Raw genomic sequence first — 19,800 nt, 5'->3', positions numbered from 1 at the left:
CGTCCCCCGCCCCCCCCCCCCCCCCCCCCCGGTATATAAATCTTGCCTAGCATACGCAAGCCAAAATGTGACATGGCTAGCCTCGAGGCCCGGTTTCCTTCCTGGCGTCTTTGACGGACGGACGGGGCCTGCATGGAGACGGTGCCTCGCACGCGCGGAGTTTGAGCCTGTGCTGCGTGGAGGCCCGTGTCTGCGCGGGCTGCCCCACTCACCGTAACTCCCTAGGCAATGCTGTAGTATGCCATGTGATTGAAGGCTAGGGCGGGTGGCTTGGACGTCGCGGGCGGGAGACGGGGTGGGGGGAGTTAGGCTTGCAGGTATATATCCTGTTCACATCAAAAGGACAACTCCCTCATTGGCTAATAGCAACAGTTAAACTGACGATTCATTCCCCTGTCCTCTGGTGTATCTCTATATATGAAGGTGAGCACTTTTGGTAATTTGTCCTTGTGCCGAACTCTCTAGCTATCCGGAGTGAACTCGGTGGCTAGGAGAAGGCTTCAGGGCATCAGAACTCCAAGCTCATACGTCATCGCGATTAAAATTAAACTTCTAGTCTAACCTCCAGACTTTTCTTTCTGCTGCCTCCCCTCTCTCTGCCCCGAGGTATATACATTGAACCGTAAATTAAAGTAGGTATACAAGACAAGCGGTTCACTTCCCGGCGGATGAGGAAACAAAGAGCCAAACAACTGCGAGGTTTTGTGCAAGTACTTGAGGTGCGCGGGCGCATCTTGTTTGTGGTGTTTTGTTTTGGCACCAGCGTTTCTCTCGCCACTCTTGTTTGGAGCTGACGTTTTGGTTTGCCAGAATATGTGTAGGCTGAGAACTGACTTCACCTCATGTGGAGGTGAGTACAGCAAAAAATTGGCTTGGACACGAGACGTCAGAGGCCGAAGGGGTATTGTTGAGAGAACATGACTAGGAACGGCGTCATATAAGTCGGAGGAGCCGGCCCCTTAGCCCTCGCTCGTTGACGGATAGCGCAGAGCGTAGCAGCGGCCGTGCGAGACCTATCATGACTGGAACTCGGCCACTTTATTCCGTGTCGAGCCGGCACGTCAATGCCAACGGTACGACAGAACAGAACAACAATAGCAGCCACAATGCTAGATGGTAACGGTGCCAAGGAGCTGCATGTCGAAAATGAGAACATCCCACGATCCTCTAGGCCATCTCGGTCCACATGACTGGGACAAAGACAACGCATGCCTTCCACAGGATGAGCACACACTCGATCAGGACCAAGGGCAGCTTCCAAAATCCAAGCGGGGAGCCAATGGTCTCGCAGGCGTGTAGCCAGAGGGCCAAGAAGGCGACGCTGAAGAAGTGGTAGGCCAGAGTGGACGGGCTCTGGAGCAGGCCGCCAAGCATGGCGCATGGCTCGTCGACGATGCCCTTCTGGAAGTAGGCGAAGCAGCCCTTGCGCAGGGCGCGCAGGCACCAGTCGTTGCCCGAGAAGAGGCTGTAGAGGGCCTGGGCCAGCACGTTGACGATGGAGGTCAGGCGTTTGCGGCGCCAGTGGAAGGTCTGCATTGCGGCGCGGATGGCGGCTCCGTCGGCCAGATTGGGCACGTTGGTGGGGGCCAGCAGTTCCGAGACGATCAGGACGTCGTTGAAGGCGACCGTCATGCCGCCGCCCGTGAGCGGGTGGCGCATGTTCATGGCGTCGCCCAGAACCAGGACGCCGTCGTGGACCGTCTGTGGGGTGGGCGGCAGCCAGCTGTTTGGCATGCTCTTGGGGATCTTGCCGTCGGCGAGGGCGGCCATGGCGGCCGGGCGCACCGACTCGGGCAGGGTGGGGATGACAACGTTGGAAATGTAGCCGCGGACGCCGCCGTTGGCGGGAGAGGCGGCGGGCAGGTTCTCGGGCACGTCGATCAGGGCGCGGGTCTCGTGGGTGCCGATCTGGTACAGCAGGGCCAGGAAGTGCTCGCCAATGACAACGTGGCCGAAGCCCTGGGGGGGCAGGGGGCAGTCGATCAGCTCGAGGGCGTAGAACTTTGAGCGCACGATGGGGGTGCGGCCGATGTACTGCTTGCGGAACTTGGAGGCATAGCCGTCGGCGATGATGGTCAGCTGGCCAAAGAAGCAGTCGGCCTGCTTCTTGCCCGTGGCCTTGTCGGTGGTGCGGGCCTCGACGCCGAGGACCTGGGACGACCGCTGGCCCTGGACGGTGGCGGTGACCTCGGTCTCGACGACGGTGATGTTCTCGTGGCCGAGGCAGGCCTTGCGTAGGTTCATGATGAAGCGGCCGTGGTGGAAGCAGCGGCCCTCGGGCTGCCTAGACCGCGGCTCCATCTTCTTGTAGTCTCCGTTGGCCTTGGTCTTGGCGGCGGCGGCGCCGACCAGGACGCGGCCCGCGTCGTCGATGTGGGGGTAAGGGATTGCGACCTCGTCGTCCTGGTGCATGACGTGGTAGCCATAGCAGGGGACTGAGTCGATGCCGTCGAGGCAGTGGCCGAGGCCGAGCTTCTTCAGCGACTCGACCCCGCCGGGCTGCAGTAGCTCACCGACGATGCGGTCCGGCTGGTGCATCCATCGCTCGAGTAGCAGCACGCTGCGCCCCTGGTTTGCTAGTGCGTATGCAATGGCGCAGCCGAACACGCCGGCGCCGACGACCACGACATCAGCCTCGTGGTGTTTGGTCCGTCGGTCCACGCGGGGATCCTGCGTCTCGACGACGGTGGTCATGGGGGGCGGGATGTCGGCCGAGACCGGGGCCAGTTAATGGACGGACCCGGGGTGGGCGTTGCGAGGGGGTTGTTGAAACCGGCGGAGCGGTCGGTGGTGGAGGACGGCGGCGACGGCGCGGTGGTGGTGTGGAAGAGAGGGCACGGCTGTTGAGAGAAGGAGGGTGCGAGTGGGAGAATTGGTTGTTGTTGGCGAGGAGCAGAGCAGGAGAGATGGATCCAACAAAGGGCAGCAGGAAAAATGCGGGCTCAAAAAGGGGTGGGAGGGATGAGGGATGCTTCACTTAAAAATAAAAAAATAAAGACCAGGCCAATCGCTGAGCACGAATCAAACGAGCGTCCGCTGTCGTTATATCCCAACACGGCAGTTGCAATTCGCGCTGCTAGAGTCTGTGTTTGGCAGTTGGATGTCGCCGAAGCGGTATTGAAACAGACGAGAAAAAAACAATGACAATAAAACAATAAAAGATCCTCCGAGGGGGCGACGTACGTTTGTTTGCGCACTTCGCTAGCAAAGCCAAAATTGCTCCGAGTCGATTTGAGGCGCAAATCGTGCCATGCGACGGGCGGATTCTGCCGGCGCCTGCCTTCTTGCCAGCGTCCGCCAGCCTCTGGGCCCTGGGGCCCAATTGTGGCTCTGTCATTTCCTGACCGCCAAACCATCATCACATGTCGTCCCATCCCTCAGTCCACCACGCCTCGCGCTGCTTTGGGACGTCGCTGCAACGCGCGCTGGGGAACCCCACCCCACCCGCGCAATTGGCCCGTCCGAATGGTGTCTTTTTTTTCTCCTGCCCCAGAAAAACGGTGCTGGCATGTGAGAAGAGCGGGATCCATTTGCTGTGGGCCCCCCTTCCAAATGCGTGCCTGCCGGGCAAACAAACAAAAAAAAGGGGCAACATCGCTTCTGGCCTCTGAGAGCACATGGATGCGCCGTCAAAGGCGTCGAAAAGCAGGTACCAGGAACCAACAAACCACGACACCGCCCGTGATATCAGGTGACCTGTGCACCATTTTCTTGTCGGCGGAATTTCCTCCATCTCACGTTCAGAAACTCGCACATCCGCATTTCGGTTGTCGGTTCTCAGCTGCGTCTGCGTCTGCGTCTGCGTTTGATGGATGCTGGTGCTGCCACTCTCGGCCGGGGAAAGCCATTGGGCCATCCGTCGTCTTCTCTTTTTCCCCCTCGTCCATGTGCGCATGCACTTGGTGTTCGCCCGCACCGACCCCTCACCACTGCAGGCTGCAGGTAGAAGGTAGCAAGTATCCAAGCTCTCAGGCGGCGGAACTTGTCCCGCAACAAAAGGGGCACGTGCTGCAGCATGCTGCTTGTTTCGCACAGCAGCATCCAGGCCAACGCACCTCGAGATAAAACAACGGATGTCTACATGGCTTGGGTGTGAGAAAGGATGATAAGCAAGGAGATGCATCTGCAGCGCCGATCAGTGCTCGCTATCCAATGCAAGGTTTGTAACCAATATTCCGAGTTGTGCTTGGCACGATATTCGTCGTCCATGTCGTGGACGGCTTTGTGAAAACCCGTGTGCGCCTGCCTGCCTGTCTGTGCGACCTAGGTCTTACAACCACCACATCCCTCCTTTCGTACCGCCCGCCGGGCTTTCCCTCGTCCATTGATTACGAGTCCGGCGGCTGGCCAACATCAAGCCCGTCAGCTGAACCTCGTGGCCGTCAGTTGGTCAACTGGCGCCTGCTCAGTCTCAGGCTCCCGCACGTCACACCCAGAATCCTCCGCCGCGGACGCGATGATGCTGAGCACACCCTTCTGCACCTCAGCCTGTTCCTTCCTAAGCTGATCGCGATGTAAGATGATGTTGCGTAGCGCCAACTCCAAGTACTCTAGGGCTGGACCTCGGCCGCCTGGTCTCCTCCTCTCGATTCGCACGAGATACTTGACGCGCTTGAGGACGTTGGCTTGTCTCCCTGCCATCCGTGACCACCAGCCAAAGCTCGTGGCCGTTTCGACAAGCTTGGATAGCCGCTCCCACTGCTGCGTGGTCGAGTATATTTCCAAGAGGAGGTTGAAGTTGGTCGCGTTGAAGCCCGGAGCTTTCCCTGCTACCTCTGCCGCCATCAGAGCGAGGTAAGCGGCCCGTTCGTAATCCCGCGTCTTGATGAATTCCGCGGCCGCTTTATTCAGCACTGAGCTGGCCGTTCCAAGTCCGTACTTCTCCAGGCCTTGGAGCACGTTGCAAGTGTGTATCTGCACGTGCCGATCTCCTAGGTCGCGGTCGACCGATTCTAGGTCCGCGGTGAAGAGCGCAATGATGGCCTCCTTGGTGTCGATGCCTTTCTTCTTCGCACTCTGTAGGGTGCGAAGGATCTCGTCCAGGTTGTCCGTGCCCAGCCTCATCGCGGCCAACGAGTAGAGACGAAGGCAGTCGGGACAGTGCGGCATTCCCGACGTCGTCATGAACTTGTATGATCGGATTGCCTTGTCCGGCCTGCCAACACCGATCCAGGTTGCCATCGTGGTTGCCACCTTTGCTGGGTCAAAGCGGCCCCCTCTCACTAGGGCCTTCCGGTGCGCCCGTCTGGAGCGCAGAGCCAGCGCCAGCGATACTTTTCTGAACGAGGCTCGGGTGAGGAGTGCGGCTCCAACCAATATGTTATCCGTCACCTCGTCCGTGAAGGCCGCGCCAAAGCGCCGTAGAGCTCGGTGGACACGCCGCAGATCCTCAAAGTCGAATTTCCAGTGGTTCCGACAGCTCGTCAAAATGGCGTTGCTGAAAGCAGCATCCATCTCGAAGCTAGCGCCGCTGCAGTACTTGATCCACGCGAGAAACGAATTGACGTCGCGGGCGGCGCCGTACTCGTTTGCGACCAAGGTGACCATGTACTTGGTCAGCGGGACTTTGAGATCGTTCAAAGCAAACTTGACAAAGGCTTCTGTCTCCTCGATCGTATGGCATTCTCGATATTCTTTCAGGATTGGGACGAGCACGTCCGTGCCGCGTGTCGGCACCGCTCTGCCAGCAGGGTACATCCTCCGGATGAACGAGTCCACAGCAACCCAGTCGCCCTCTTTGGCACGGGCTAGGGCAAATAGCCCGAGGATGCGCATGTTGTTTTCGGATTCGTTGTGATGTTTTATGAGGTCGTCGAAGTGGTCCTGCGCTGCCGATGGCTCCCCCGCCTCGAGCGCGACCTGTATGATGGTTCGGAACACGCCGTCCGGGTATGCCACCAGGTCGGAGATGCCCGTTTCTCTTAGGGCGAGAAACAGCTTGAGCGTTTCGCTGTACTTGCCCTCCTTCTTCCAGTGAATATAGAGAAGCTCGCTTAACCAGGCCACCCGCATGTAGACGTTGGCGGGCTGGTGCGTACGCAGACAGTCGATTACCTCGGCCGTCCTATATCCGTTGGCTTCGGACACACACTTGACCACTAGGTCACAAACACCGTAGTATTCGTTCCTGTCTACCATCAAGTGTTGGTGGTACTGGCTGCAGCTCACAAAGAACCGGGCAACGGTATCAAACATGGACTTCTGGTGCAGGCGGTGGAAAACATGGCGAAGGAACTCGCACGCGCCGGGCTCCGCGAGGTACCAGTTCACACGCTCGAACAGGACCCGAGTGACGAGTGTGTAGCGCTCAGCATCCACACCTGCCTCGATGAGCTTCTTTGCGGTTTTGAGCATCTCAGGCCCCCGCAGACTTGGGTCCCCATTCAGATTGGGTACATAAAGGTCCACGGCAACCGAATAGCGTCTGCTTGGTGTCAAGCCATATTTGTCTCGCAGGAGCGTGTCTTCCACTATGGGGAGTGGATCATGCGCAAAGTAGACCTCCTCGTCCAACGGCCCGAGGCGGAGAACTGCCCGCAACACTTTCAAGGCGTCTTCCATCCTTTCTGCGGCCTGGCATGCTTTGGAAAGCCGAGCCGTGACCTCCAAGAGCTCGCTCTGACCGGTCTCGGACTTGGGTGCCGGTAGCTCAACTGTCCGTTTCAGCAGAGCTGCAGCATCCCCGAGCCGTTGTGGTTTCCCGGTTTCAATAAGCGCTGTTATATCGGCAGCAAGCTGGCGGAGACACCTGACTTGGTCGGTTTTGCGTTTCTTCGGTTGTCCGGGTGCATACTTGTGCTTCTGATTCTCCGGTATTGCCGTCTTTGGGCGTCCTCCCCACTTAGGTCTTTGTGCTCGAGTAGTTGCCCGACCGCTCTCCTGAACAGACACAGCCGGCGGGACGGAGCCGGGATCATCGCTGGCTCGAGAGCCGCTATTATCGGGTTCGGCAGGGTTGTGGCGGCAGAAAGACCGGGACTCGAGCAGGAAGACATCCTCCCCCTTGAAGTTGATCACGTCGGCGGCAGCGCCAGAGTGGTACTGAGCAGACGACTTGAGCCTCTCGCCGTTGGAAAGGACTCGGCGGGCCGTATTTATCCGGCGGCGGCGGTCTTCGGTGACCAGGGCCAGGGTACAGGTGGTGCCGAGGACAAGGCCGCGGAGGGCTTGTATGACCGCCTTGGATGGCACTGGAACGGGGGTCGCCATTGCTTAATTGGAACGAGCGCCATCTCGATGACCCATGACAACTAGGATGGGTATTGTTTGCGGTCACTGCTCGGTGCAGGGCGTGGAGTTGTGGTCGGCTCGTTTTCGCCAGGCTTTGCGTCGCAAGAATTGTTGATGGGCTGATGCCGAAAATCATCAAGGTTCCCGCTCCCGCTGCTGGGCGCTGCGGCGTATCATGTATCATTTGTGGGCCTCTCGTTCACCACCGGCCCACCGAAGCTGGCGGGGTAAACTTTGAACTCGCGATGCTTCCCACATGCTATACAGAATGAAGAAAAGGGAGGACAAAAAGAAGAAAATGGTATGAATAAAACAAAATTCACCCGCTCAAACACTCGATTTGTTGCTGGGAGCCATTGGGAGCTCGACTATTGTTTGCCCGGGTAAATGGGGGGCAGTAAAATGCTTTCGAGGCGGGACTAACACCCGATTATAATCGCCAAAAAGTAAACAAATAACATCGTAAACAGCTAACATGGATGGAAAGCGAGGATGTTCTATTGCCCCTCCCTGTCTATTCGTCTCTATCCAGCCCTGGAACGCCATCTCCCATAGATCGATCCATGGCAACAACAATAAACAATATTTGGTGAGGGAATTTGTACATGTCGTAATAACACAGCCGAAGAATTTGTGGACGCCACGCAAATCCCGCGCGTCCTCTTATGTGACCAGCTCGGGCCGCTCCCAGGGCAGTATGTCCTCTAGCTGCCGCAGTATGGTCTGGTACAGGAAAAGCATGCACCCGCTCTGGACGCTGGTCCACACGAAGCGCGGCCCCACGCCCCGGAACCAGCCCCCGATGCCCTCCGTCTTGTAGAGGACCTTGAGGCCCGTGATGACGGACGAGGTCTCGAGGCCGGCGGCGCCGGGCCGCGGCGTGTGCGTCGACGGCGACGACGTCGAGATGCCGCGCCTCTGCGGCTGCGAGGTACCGCTGCCGCTGCCGCTGCCGGCCGCCGCCTGGCTGGCGGCGGTGGCCGCGTGCTGCTCCGGCCTTGCCGGCTTCGCGCTCGACGTGGTCTCTTGCGACTCGGGATGCAGCTGGGTCTGCAGCCTCGTCTTGACGACGTCGAGCGGGCACGTCATCGCGCCCGCGAGGCCGCCGGCCGCCGCGCCTGTCAGGAACTCGAGGTGCGGGCCGATGTCGCGGCTCTGCTTGTACTGGTGGGCCCAGTCCTGGCCCTGCTCGTAGAACATGAACTGGAGGGCCGAGAAGGGTATGTCGCGGTACAGCGTCGCCTTGTAGCCATAGAACAGCGCCGCGAAGCCCTCCTGCCGCACAATCGTCCGGGCGGCGTCAAAGGTCCCCCTGTAGTTGTAGCCCGAGTGGAAGAACGGGTTCTTGTACCGCCCCTGGAGTTGGAGGCGCGTCTTTAGGACCTCGGAGGGCACGTACACGATCGAGGCAGCAACATCGCCGAGGAATCCTGCGTCAGCCGTTAGCCCCCGGCCGAGAGACGTGTGCTGCGGAGTTGAAGGTGGGTAGAGCGAGCGCCGACGTACCACCAATGAGGTAGGCGATATGGGGCTGCACTCCATAGTCCAGCATGTGCCGCTTGCTGTACTCGTAGGTTCCGAAAAACAGCATGGTGCCCGGGAAGGACCCCATGAGCGCGGGCAGCCATCCTCCATACAAGCCCCGTCGAATGCCCTCCTGCCTTAGAATTGTGTAGTATGAGGAGCCCAAAGACGTATATTTGGGTGGTATGTGCGGGTCGCCTTGTTGTCGAGTCTTGACAGTGTCTAGCGAGTGCATCAACATGTCACCAAACGTCCCGCCGATGCCGCCGGCCAGCATACACTGCAGGGGGCAAGGTCACTGTCAGCGAGTGTCTCGAGGTCCGCCCAGAGGGGCGGCATTGGGTGCGCGTACATGTAAGTATGGTGGCCGGGCCTCGAATTCCCCTCCGTGAGGACTCATATTATCGTGTGTTTAAAAAGACCGTTTTTGGTTCCTTCCGAAAATGCCCCCCGGGAAGGCTCTTGAGGCGCCAAGTCCATGGTAGGCCAAACCAGGGCGACGGGAGCCTGGGGTTTTTGCGCCGCAGTCGCGTGCGAGACGCAGGGCGGCGCTGATCGGGATCGGTGACGTATGCGACTCTGACGGAGCAAAAAGAGAAAAGAAATCAGAGGATAGAGAGTGTGTGCCTGGCGCTTCCTTGACACGCAGGCAGCCCGCAGTAACGAATGCTCGGAATATTTCGCCCGGGGGGAGCGCTCAAGGCTTTTTGCGACGAGCTGTCCCGCCGGGTTGGCCGAGACTGCGGGAAGATCGGGTGGGTGGTCGTCGACTTCCAAAAATTTCCTTCGTGGTCCGTGCGTTAGTAATGACGGGGCGCCGATTATCCCACAGAAACCCCTGCCGCCTCTGCCGGGCGTGGGATCGGAATTCCTAGCGAGGGCTTCCTGAAATCGTGAAGGCGTGGCGCGTGAAAGGAATTTGCCATGGAAGTAATTACATTGCTCCTGTGAACCCGGCACCAACTTCTAATATCGTCACAGAGGTGGTATTTCGATTGGCTTTTCACTAACAAGATAGACAGAATGTCTTCTGGCGGCCAATGGCAAGGCAGGCGTGTTGTGTAGTATGCACAAGAAAAAGGAAAGACCCTGGCGTCGGCGTCGACCAGCCTTCACCAAAATCTCGGCGCGCGCTGTGCACGCTGGTGAATCGAGGCATGCTCGTGCTCCTCCCACCTGATCCTGCCCGCCCGATGAAAAGGATAGAGGATGCGGGTGAGCCTGCCCCTGATGAGCCGTCGAGATATCGGCCCGTAGTTGTTGCTGTCGCGCGAGAGGCTTGCGCCGCCATCTCCCTCCACCCAGATGTAGCCCTGGGGGACGTGGACGAACGAACCCTTGCGGGTGCGGATGATGTCGCCCTCCAGACCAATCACCCTTTTGACTGAGATCTTGTTTGGATCATGAGGCGCCCTGAACAACTGTTAGCCTTTTGTTTGAGAGTAAAAAGTCTGGTGTGTCGCGGACATGGCTGAGGAGGGGCTCACCAGAACTCGACAATCATGCCACGCTCGAGCTTGTCCTGGGCGTTCCACTTGACGCTTAAGCACACGTCTTGACGCAGCGTCTGGTTGAACTGCGGGTTGAAGAACGGGTACATGGACGGGCCTTTGATCCAGGCCAGGTCGGCCACGTTGGCCTTGACGTACGCGATGACGGGCAGCCAGAGGCCATACTGGAGGAGATATCTGGCCGTCTGCAGGCCGAGCGCGAATGGCCTGTTGCTACCGACCCTCGACGCCGATCCTCTCATCCACGCCCATGCTGACCCGAGTGCCATCTGTGAGGTGGCTCGGTCCCGTCAGCGGTTCGCGTGTAGGGACCAGCTGACGATTACAGTAACTGACAAATTCGCACAGTTGATGGTTCACAAAACAGCACCGCCCTCCGCCAGAATCCAGAATGAAGCTCCACAACCCGCACCAAGTTCCTCAAAAGGCTCAAACAGCAGCAGCGTAAGCAACCATATCGTTCTCGATCGGATCTTGACTGAAATTTCCAACCTCGCACACGCTCTTGGAGTTGAATCACATCCTGATTTCTTGACGTCATTGGCCTCACTTTCCAGTTCATACCAAGGCTTATTTTCTTTTGTTTTGTTCCCTTTCTACCAAAAATAAAATAAAATACGCTTTTGCGAGGTTCCCCAAGGGTGCGTGGGAATGCAGCCTACTCGCCATCGCCGTCCTTGCCCACCCAAGACAGGAAAAGGAAATCTCTATGACTGTCCCCTCCATATTTCTTTATACGCCATAGACAGTGCCTCATATCCGACTGAAATTGTGGTCCTGCTTCAAGCACTGCTCCCATGAGGCCGTTGACGTGGTCTCATCCCTCCTTTTGAGTTTTGACTTCGGGCGGTGCGCAGCAAATAGGAAAAAGAAAGCAGGAGTGCAAACTTATTGAACTCTCTTCCTGACTTAGAGGGTCTCCGGGACATTGTCGTCGCTTTCGCTGACGCTCTCGTCTCCGCTGACTTCGGCATTCTCCCTCTCGCGCTTCTCCATAAGGGCCTGGAGCTCCGCGTCGTCCGACTCTGTAACGGCCTTGGGCTCCATCTTGATCACTAGCTTGCCGCCTGCTGATTCGATGTTGGTCCGGATATCCACAATGGCTTCTTGCAATCTCGTGATGCCCGTGTTTTTGTCCAGGCACGTGCTAGTCAGGACGTAGAGAGGCGGCGACACCAGCTTAACCTTGACCTGGTTGTCATCCGTGTTGCGGGACTCGGCCGTCCTTAGGGCCGTCTTGATCGCATCGATGCCGTCGTACCCGAAGCAGGTCACCTCCACATCCGCCCGGACCTTGGTCGGCTGTGGCGTCAACCGCTTGCTGATGTATGACTTGAGCTCCTCCGCGACAGGATCGCTGGGGAAGGTGATGTCGTTCCAGACCTCGGGGTTCCTAGCACGAAAATATTGTCCGAGGTTAGTAAATTGCCGGCAGCACGCCACACTATCGGCCCACGGGGGGCGGACGCTCGGGGGCATCATGGAAAAGCTCACGTTATTGACAGCTTGAAGGCGTCGATCGAGTGACCGTACTTGCGGTTCAGCGGCCAGGCGATGGCCTCGTACAAGCTCTCGATCGGGACCAGCGCCTTCTCGGCGACGTGGCGCATGATGGAGTGGACCATCTTGCTCTTGTTGTACCTCTCTTCGCACTTGACAATGTCCTCCTGCGACACACGGCGCTTCGACAGGTCGATGTAGCCCTTCTCCTTGTCGACACGGAGAACCACGACGACCTCGTTGCGGCCGACCCGAATAAGCTTCTGGATACTTCGGATACGACGCCTCGACAGCTCAGAGAGCAGGATCATGCCGTCGATGCCGTCGTACTCGAGCAGTTTGACGTACGCGCCCATGTCCGCAATCTTCACGTTTGCCTGTGTTAGCTCCCCGTGATCGCAAAACATCACTAGCAATGTGCCAAGAACCCTGAACAAACCTGCTTGACTGCACCGAATGTTAGCCTCCCATGTCTCGCGCCTGGTGTCTGCACAAGGCCGACTGCGGGGCTGGCGATTTCTGCGCTGCTGCGTGCTTGTGCTGCTTACCATTGACCATGACAAAGCTGTCAATTTCCGGGTACTTCTCTTCGTAAAAACGGCAGTTTGTTAACGACATCTTGGCTGTGTTTCCGGCCTATCGCCCCGAGATCGAGAAAGGGAAATTATGCCGATAAAGGGTTGGGGTCGAATCTGCGCCGTCGCGGAAGCGTTCTGAACCGGAGCTGCTTCAATATCGGTTCGGGAAAATCGCAAACGCTCGTAGGGCAGTTCGTGCGAAGCCAGCTGCTCTGCTGAGTTTCGTCGTCGTCTCTGGGGAGCGGCGGTTATTAGGAGGGTTGGCGTCGCCGAGAGGATGTTTTGAGTCACGGTGAGAATTTTGGCAGCGATTCGGCCGTTTGTGATCTGATGTCGACTCTGAATGGTGGGGTCGTTTTTTCGCAGCGAGTGGTGGCGTTGGGCGCTGGCGGCACGGGCTTGGGTTGGTGCGCGCGGGGTCTGCTGTAGTGTCGCTCGCTGACGGGGAAGTTGCCTTGGCCCGTCTACTACTTGGTAGTGAGAGGGAGGAAAACGGTTCCGTTTAATTGCATAACCCACCTGACCGCCTGCCGAATGGAAAAGCACGGGCTGGAGCTTCAATGATGGATGCCCTCGGCTCGAGCCAGTTCGTGGGCCGGAGCTTTTTCTACGCGTGCTCCACCCCATGACCGCAAACTCTTCGTTCCACAGCTTTCTCCTTTTAAGCTTTCCTTGCTCACCCTCCATCCTCCTTCTTCCCGTCCCTCCTCAGGATGATAGCCTGAACGCCTGGCTCTCCTGCGCAGCGCACCGGCGACAGTGCGGAATCCATGGCCGGCATCAGGCTTGAACCCTGCAACCCCAACGCCATCCGGCTGCAGGACGGCGACATCCCAAGCTCTGGTTGGCCGTCGATCAGGCTGGTGAGCTATTGCGCCATGCCCGGCTTCTGATCGCGGGTGACCTTGTCCGAGTGTTCAGCAAAGAGCCGGCAAAACCCATCTCCGCTCCCGAGGCACGTCCTTGCCTTTTGCGTCGAGAAAGCTTGCTCCTTTGGAGGCCCCTCCTGCCGGAACCATGGGGAACGCAACGGAACTCGTGTCGGCCTCGGCCATGGCTGCCGAACAGCAGACGTCGGGGTCCTGGCTCGGCGTGTTCGGGAGCATCACGCTGGCTGTCTTTCAGCTACTATCGTCTATCCTGTATTGGGCGCTCAGGGTCACCACCTTTTCGGTCCCCAGCCTGCTTTTCACTATATTTTCCACCAGCTTAACCGTCACAATGAACGCAACGACGCTGTATGTCAACCCTTCCTGCTTCATAGCCCTCGGCCAAGTGCATGTGGCTGGACCGGCACTTACACTGCGACGACCACAGCATGGTCATTATGGGGATGGCATTTTCCTTGGCGAGCTGGTTTGTGCGCTACCGCTACCTCAACATGTATGCCCGTCTGCCCCCGGAGCCTCAACGGAAAGAGCCAGAACTGGACCTTTTTGTGGACCCCCACTCCGAGCGTGACAAGTCAGGACTCTCCAACTATCTGGACGAGTTCCTCAGCGCCATCAAGATCTTCGGGTATCTTGAGCGCCCGGTGTTTCATGAGCTCACTAGGTCCATGCAAACCCGGAAGCTCATCGCGGGTGAGACCTTCAACCTTGAGGAAGAGAAGGGCTTCTGCATGGTTGTCGATGGCCTGGTCGAGATTTTCGTCAAGTCGGGGGACAGGCGACCAGCCCCGGCTGCTGGATCGCCCATCTCCGAGTCCAGTGGTGATGAACAAGAGGAGTATCACTCGGGTCACCAGCGCTACCAGCTGTTGACTGAAGTTCACAACGGCGCCCCCATGTCGTCCTTGTTCTCTATCATGTCCCTGTTCACCGAGGACGTCAAGCTACGTCACAACGAGGACGAGTCCGAGCCCCCTTCAGCTACGGAACTGTACCAGAACACAGGCCTGGGACTGTCCGACAACTTCCGTAACCAGCACGACCTACCTATATCTGTGCCTAACACGCCCCAGATTCCCAGGTCAGGCGCAGAGGGAACACCACAGGAGTCACAGCCACTTAGCCATTCAACATCCAACATCCCACCCATCTCCCTGGATCCGCCACTCAAGCAACGCCCCAAGCGCCCAGTGCCCAAGAGGAACGCCACAACCTCAGCGCATCCTGACATCATTGCCCGAGCCACCAAGGACACAACAATCGCCATCATTCCAGCCAGCGCCTTCAGGAGACTTATTCGGATATACCCAAAATACACGTCACACATTGTGCATGTCATCCTCTCGCGGTTTCAGAGGGTCACTCTCGCCACGGCCTACAACTATCTGGGCCTCACCCGCGATGTTCTGCAGATCGAAAAGAGTATGATAGAGTACACGACCTGCGAGCTGCCTAATTTCTTGAGAGGTGATGCCCTCGATCGGCTCAAGGAGAAGTTCGTCAAGGAGCGGGAACGCATGGGTGATGGGGACTGCACCAAAGGAATTGCTCTGCACAACTCCTCCAGTGGCCGGCGTCATTCGGCATCAGCTTCTCTCCGAAAGGAGGCCGCCCTCCAGGCCCTCTCCAACCGGCAGCGCCACAGCTCTGTCATGGCATCTCAGCCCAATGCGTCGCTGCCAAGGGGCCCCATGAGCACGTCGGGGTCAGGCACCGATTTGCTGAACAACATCAAGCTCTCCCGAAATGGCGGACATCCTTCTACGGCCAACATGGACGCACCAAGCGCGTCGACACCCACTGTCCTGCTAGAGGCCGAGGCCGTGTCGCCGCTCTCCCAACGGGTCTCGAATCCGTTTGTGGCACAGAGGCATGCTCGTATCTCGATGAACAAACGCGAGACGGTTGATGAGGATGGGATTTTCCGCGAGTCCATACTAGAGTGTATGTTTAAGGCCATTGGCTTGACAACAAACACAAGCGGCACTTCGGAGTCCACTGAGGGCTCCCCCCTGCTGGGGTCCTATGACCAGATCCGACAGCGCGGTGTTTCGAGTCACAACGCATTTGGGTTGATCGATCCTTATGGGGGATCTGCCGATGGCGATGCAGACTCTATCACCTCTGGGGGCACAGGGCTGCCCAACCAGGCCGTGAACACACGGGCCTTGGCCCACGACATGAGAGATGAGGTCGAGATTGTCTACTTCCCCAAGGGCTCTCTGTTGGTTGAGCAAGGGGAGAGAAATCCCGGTCTCTACTATGTCGTCGACGGCTTCCTTGACGTCTGCATGACGTCTGACGAGTCTTCTGGAGACATATTGCAAGTGTCAAGGAACGCGTCTTCCTCATCTCCTGCTCGGAGCAGTGCGGCCAGGCGCTCATCATCAGATCGTCGGAAGGCATCCACAAGTCATCATTCCATGCCCGCCTCCGGGATGAAGTTTGTTGATGGGCGCAGAGGACGAAAGGGCAGCCGTCGGAGTGTGGCTCTTGTGAAGCCAGGAAACCTGGCGGGATATGTCGGCACCATCTCGTCACATCGATCATTTATAGACGTCGTGGCAAAGACTGACGTTTACGTTGGTTTCTTGTCCCGGCAATCTCTGGAGAGGATTGTAGATCGATATCCCATCGTGCTGCTCACCATCGCCAAGCGCCTGACCAACCTCCTTCCGCGCCTCATTCTGCACATCGACTTTGCCTTGGAGTGGCTGCAGGTCAATGCTGGGGAAGTTCTATTTCATGGCGGCGAGGAGAGCGAAGCTATCCATATCGTTCTCAACGGCCGCCTGCGGCTCGTCGGGGATCGCAAAGACGGTGGGGTCGACGTCCGGGCCGAGTATGGTCAGGGCGAGAGTATCGGAGAGCTCGAGGTCCTGACCGAGTCTGCCAGGACCGGGACCCTCCACGCCATCAGGAACACAGAGCTGGTCAAGTTCCCGAGGACTTTGTTCAACAGCCTGGCGCAGGAGCACCCCAACATTACCATCAAGATCTCCAAGATCATAGCATCCAGGATGAGGAGCATCGTCAACGATCCATCAAGTGTGGTTGGCAAGGAGAGCGCCATGAAGGCTACTCTCAACAAAGGCTCGTCGACTCTCAACCTGCGCACCGTAGCGATCCTCCCGGTCACGGCCGGCGTCCCTGTCGTGGAGTTTGGGAGCAGGTTGATGGCCGCGCTCACACAAGTCGGAACACCCAACGGGGCGACGTCTCTCACGCAGTCTGCAATCCTCAACCATCTAGGCAGGCACGCCTTCAACAAGATGGGCAACCTAAAGTTGTCGCAGTACCTCGCTGATCTTGAAGAGAAGTATGGCCTGGTCATCTATGTGGCTGGTGAGTTAGCCTTCCCATAATTGTTCATCCCCTCTTCGCCCTGTGTCCTTTCCGTGGACCAGTCAGCCACGCCTTTCACACCTAGTGCCCAAATGATGAGAAAATCTATTGCCGAAGGCTCGCCAGCCCCTGATGGCCAATAAAACTCTAATTTTTTCCTGATGTGGCATCTATCACGCCTCCTTACTGGATGCAATCATCCATACAATTACACGAGGGCTTATGAATCTCGAGCGTCAACTGACCTTATTGACTCTGACAGACACCAACGTCAACTCTCCCTGGACCCAGACTTGCATCACGCAAGCGGACTGCATTCTACTCGTGGGCCTAGCCGAAGGATCACCAGAGGTTGGCGAGTACGAGCGTTTCATGTTGGGAATGAAGTCTACGGCGAGGAAGACGCTGGTTCTGCTTCACGCAGAGCGCTACAGTTCGCCAGGTCTGACGCGGGCGTGGCTCAAGAACCGCATGTGGATCAACGGGGGCCACCACCACGTGCAAATGGCCTTCCAGGGTCAGACAGTCCCTATGCCCAAGCGCACAGGCCCAAGCCTGAAGGAGAGGGTTCAAATAATCCAGGCCGAGATCCAGAAGTACACGTCCAGGAAGGTCCGACACACCCCTTTCTACTCCCCAGATGCACCCTACAAGGGAGATTTCCACCGCCTCGCCAGGCGGCTATGCGGCAAGTCTGTCGGGCTTGTTCTGGGAGGCGGTGGTGCACGAGGAATTGCCCAAGTCGGCATCATTCGAGCCATGGAGGAGAGCGGCATCCCGATCGACATTGTCGGGGGCACGTCGATTGGGTCGTTTGTTGGCGCGTTGTACGCGAGGCATGCGGACGTGGTGCCCATCTTCGGTCTGAGCAAGAAATTTTCTGGCCGCATGGCGAGCATGTGGCGGTTTGCTCTGGATCTGACATACCCCTCGGCTTCGTACACGACGGGACATGAGTTCAACCGAGGCATATACAAAACGTTTGGGAAAACACAGATCGAAGATTTCTGGCTCGAGTTTTACTGCAACACCACAAACATCAGCAAAAGCAGAGCCGAGATCCATACGAGCGGCTATGCTTGGCGTTACGTCAGAGCCTCGATGTCGCTTGCCGGCCTGCTCCCGCCTCTCTGCGACGAGGGCAGCATGTTGCTGGACGGGGGGTACATCGACAATCTCACTGTATCACACATGAGGTCACTCGGAGTCGAAACCATATTCGCGGTCGACGTTGGTTCTTTGGACGATGACGTGCCACAAGCCTATGGTGACACGCTCTCGGGTCTCTGGGCCTTTGTCAATCGTTGGAACCCATTCTCAAACACGCCGAACCCGCCAACTCTGGCCGAGATCCAGGCGCGTCTCGCGTACGTGTCGAGTGTGGATGCGCTTGAGCGAGCCAAGACGACCCCAGGATGCATCTACATGCGGCCTCCAATCGATGAGTACGGGACGCTGGATTTCGGCAAATTTGACGAGATCGTGCACGTCGGGTATCAATATGGTCGCGAGTTCCTTCAGAAGCTGCGAGAGGAGGGCGTGCTCCCGCTTATAGAGGAGACAGAGGCCAAGAAGGCGCTCCGCAGAACGATGGCTCCCCGGAGAGCCAGTATCTAGCAACGCAGTATAGTCGGACAGCACAGCACAGCATCAGGGCTCGCTAGCATGCTGGTATTCAAACAGACAGCGAACTGTCATGTCAAGGTTCACAGTACCTGACATTCGCCCACCTAGCCAGATTAAGCAAAGATTGAACAGAGAGCGACTTTTTTTTTTCTTCCGAATTTCCCTTGCAGAACATACCTTGCGCGATATATGCGGGCTGAATCAGTCTCGAAACAAAACGAGGCTCCTGTAACAGCACGTGACATCCCGCATCCCGCATTCGTAGGCTTTGATAGCACGGCGATCCGCCGATCAGGGGAGGGAGATCCCGCTGCATACAGATCTTGATTCCTTGCTTCGGCGACCCTAGGTGTTTTTTTTTACGTGACGTCACTTGCATGCGTCTCGCGCCTAATACGTTGGACTAGCTTTTATGCGTGTACGAGACGACCATCATGCCCTAAATTTCGATGGTGGCGGTTATGACGAGCGTCGTTTTATGCATTTCCCAAGTTGTCCCTTGAAGGACGCTATCTCGAGAGGGCAGCCATCCAACCAACCCACGGGATCCCTGCCCGGATGCAAGAACTATCCAAAAGTCTGCGGAATCTGCACAAGGGCACCTCCAAGACAAAAAAAACGATACACCAAAATTGAGCATTTCATTCACCAATGGCTTCCCAGCGGAATATCCTATTAAAAATTTACAAAAACTCAAAGTACCAAATTTATAACCAACAGTTTTAAATGGCATTTTTCTTTAAATTTTTATAATTTTCCTGGAGTTTATACATTTGATTGTTTATTGCTTGTCAGAGGCTGTTGAGTCCATTTGGGGGAAAGTTCCCCACTTTTCCGTTCTTTTGGTGTATCGTTTTTTTTGTCTTGGAGGTGAAGGGCTGACCTGGCCGGGACTGTCGGGAAGACCAGGGCAAACAAAAAGGGTCACAGCGGTCATGCTGAAACCGGCCTGTTCCCGGGGTTGGTTGGTCCGAACTGGGGAGACGTCCTCGTCTCAAAACAGAAACTGACTGATAACAAGGCAGGAAGAAAAGTCGACATGCAGGTAGACAATTCGATCATACATACGTAGAGAATGGAGGACAGAGTCGCACACAGTTGATATTGGCCGAAAAGACGGACCATGCTCTGGTTGGTTGATGTCATTATTCTGCGAGGAGCCATGCGAGGGACTCGATTCATACCTCGGCCCTGCGCGTGCGCACGCTCGCGCCGTCGTTATTTCTCCCTCCGCAAACTATGTGTTGCCACGATGACCACGACGACTCGTCAGCCGAGTGTAGCGCGTCGTTAAAAGGCCGTTGGCTCTATGTGTAAAACTAGAATGAAAACAAACGCCTCTCTCGTACGCGGCCCGCTGATTATTGCGAACACCGCGGTAACCGTCGAACAACCCCAAGCATTAGGGAAAATGATAAGGAGTTACCAAGATGCAAATAACAAAAAAAAAAAAAAAAAAAAGGGCGAAAGAGACGAGTCAAACACTCTGTCGCTGCTGGCACAACTCTTTTATCCTTGCGGAAACAAGAAGGCCAGCGAGAAGAGAAATGAGTAAATGACAGGGTGAAAAAGAAAAGAAAAAGTGGACTCCGTATT

General features: G+C 57.0%; 6 protein-coding genes across 6 annotated transcripts; 1 reads left to right on the top strand and 5 right to left on the bottom strand.

The window, feature by feature from the left end:
* Positions 1–1,167: 1,167 nt before the first annotated feature.
* Positions 1,168–2,694, bottom strand: GGTG_08375 (squalene monooxygenase; the record flags this gene model as incomplete). The annotated part of the gene is made up of 1 exon (XM_009226215.1): positions 1,168–2,694. One exon carries the CDS (start codon positions 2,692–2,694, stop codon positions 1,168–1,170), a length of 1,527 nt encoding a protein of 508 aa, XP_009224479.1.
* Positions 2,695–4,362: 1,668 nt separating this feature from the next.
* On the bottom strand, positions 4,363–7,209 carry GGTG_08374 (hypothetical protein; the record flags this gene model as incomplete). The annotated part of the gene is made up of 1 exon (XM_009226214.1): positions 4,363–7,209. One exon carries the CDS (start codon positions 7,207–7,209, stop codon positions 4,363–4,365), a length of 2,847 nt encoding a protein of 948 aa, XP_009224478.1.
* Positions 7,210–7,481: 272 nt separating this feature from the next.
* Positions 7,482–9,501, bottom strand: GGTG_08373 (solute carrier family 25 member 38). Its single transcript, XM_009226213.1, has 3 exons — positions 9,107–9,501; positions 8,737–9,034; positions 7,482–8,660 (listed from the first exon to the last, which is right to left on the bottom strand). The coding sequence occupies exons 1-3, from the start codon at positions 9,152–9,154 to the stop codon at positions 7,894–7,896; spliced, it is 1,113 nt and encodes a 370-aa protein (XP_009224477.1). The 5' UTR covers positions 9,155–9,501; the 3' UTR covers positions 7,482–7,893.
* A 130-nt stretch (positions 9,502–9,631) lies between these two features.
* GGTG_08372 (hypothetical protein) lies at positions 9,632–10,720 on the bottom strand. The gene is made up of 2 exons (XM_009226212.1): positions 10,242–10,720; positions 9,632–10,167 (listed from the first exon to the last, which is right to left on the bottom strand). Exons 1-2 carry the CDS (start codon positions 10,532–10,534, stop codon positions 9,867–9,869), a joined length of 594 nt encoding a protein of 197 aa, XP_009224476.1. The 5' UTR covers positions 10,535–10,720; the 3' UTR covers positions 9,632–9,866.
* A 6-nt stretch (positions 10,721–10,726) lies between these two features.
* On the bottom strand, positions 10,727–12,739 carry GGTG_08371 (eukaryotic translation initiation factor 2 subunit alpha). Its single transcript, XM_009226211.1, has 4 exons — positions 12,314–12,739; positions 12,205–12,212; positions 11,760–12,130; positions 10,727–11,658 (listed from the first exon to the last, which is right to left on the bottom strand). Exons 1-4 carry the CDS (start codon positions 12,381–12,383, stop codon positions 11,175–11,177), a joined length of 933 nt encoding a protein of 310 aa, XP_009224475.1. The 5' UTR covers positions 12,384–12,739; the 3' UTR covers positions 10,727–11,174.
* Positions 12,740–12,911: 172 nt separating this feature from the next.
* On the top strand, positions 12,912–18,405 carry GGTG_08370 (lysophospholipase NTE1). The gene is made up of 3 exons (XM_009226210.1): positions 12,912–13,581; positions 13,661–16,578; positions 16,841–18,405. The coding sequence occupies exons 1-3, from the start codon at positions 13,361–13,363 to the stop codon at positions 18,193–18,195; spliced, it is 4,494 nt and encodes a 1,497-aa protein (XP_009224474.1). The 5' UTR covers positions 12,912–13,360; the 3' UTR covers positions 18,196–18,405.
* Positions 18,406–19,800: the final 1,395 nt, after the last annotated feature.

The sequence above is a fragment of the Gaeumannomyces tritici genome (genome assembly GCF_000145635.1).
Source record: "Gaeumannomyces tritici R3-111a-1 unplaced genomic scaffold supercont2.4, whole genome shotgun sequence".
Taxonomy (NCBI): domain Eukaryota; kingdom Fungi; phylum Ascomycota; class Sordariomycetes; order Magnaporthales; family Magnaporthaceae; genus Gaeumannomyces; species Gaeumannomyces tritici.
The sequence above is the reverse complement of the archived record's forward strand: the minus strand, read 5'-3'. Positions and strand labels throughout refer to the sequence as shown.

What these genes read in the sequence shown, in the direction of transcription:
- GGTG_08370 (XM_009226210.1), top strand. Translation starts at nt 13,361, where the DNA reads ATGGGGAACGCAACGGAACTCGTGTCGGCCTCGGCCATGGCTGCCGAA. An exon ending in ACAATGAACGCAACGACGCT is followed by an intron (nt 13,582 to 13,660) that starts GTATGTCAACCC and finishes CGACGACCACAG; the next exon opens with CATGGTCATTATGGGGATGG. An exon ending in CCTGGTCATCTATGTGGCTG is followed by an intron (nt 16,579 to 16,840) that starts GTGAGTTAGCCT and finishes TGACTCTGACAG; the next exon opens with ACACCAACGTCAACTCTCCC.
- GGTG_08371 (XM_009226211.1), bottom strand. Translation starts at nt 12,383, where the DNA reads ATGTCGTTAACAAACTGCCGTTTTTACGAAGAGAAGTACCCGGAAATT. An exon ending in GCCTTCAAGCTGTCAATAAC is followed by an intron (nt 11,659 to 11,759) that starts GTGAGCTTTTCC and finishes TTTTCGTGCTAG; the next exon opens with GAACCCCGAGGTCTGGAACG.
- GGTG_08373 (XM_009226213.1), bottom strand. Translation starts at nt 9,154, where the DNA reads ATGAGTCCTCACGGAGGGGAATTCGAGGCCCGGCCACCATACTTACAT. An exon ending in CCCGGCCACCATACTTACAT is followed by an intron (nt 9,035 to 9,106) that starts GTACGCGCACCC and finishes TGCCCCCTGCAG; the next exon opens with TGTATGCTGGCCGGCGGCAT. An exon ending in TATCGCCTACCTCATTGGTG is followed by an intron (nt 8,661 to 8,736) that starts GTACGTCGGCGC and finishes CGGCTGACGCAG; the next exon opens with GATTCCTCGGCGATGTTGCT.
- GGTG_08372 (XM_009226212.1), bottom strand. Translation starts at nt 10,534, where the DNA reads ATGGCACTCGGGTCAGCATGGGCGTGGATGAGAGGATCGGCGTCGAGG. An exon ending in GGCATGATTGTCGAGTTCTG is followed by an intron (nt 10,168 to 10,241) that starts GTGAGCCCCTCC and finishes ACAGTTGTTCAG; the next exon opens with GGCGCCTCATGATCCAAACA.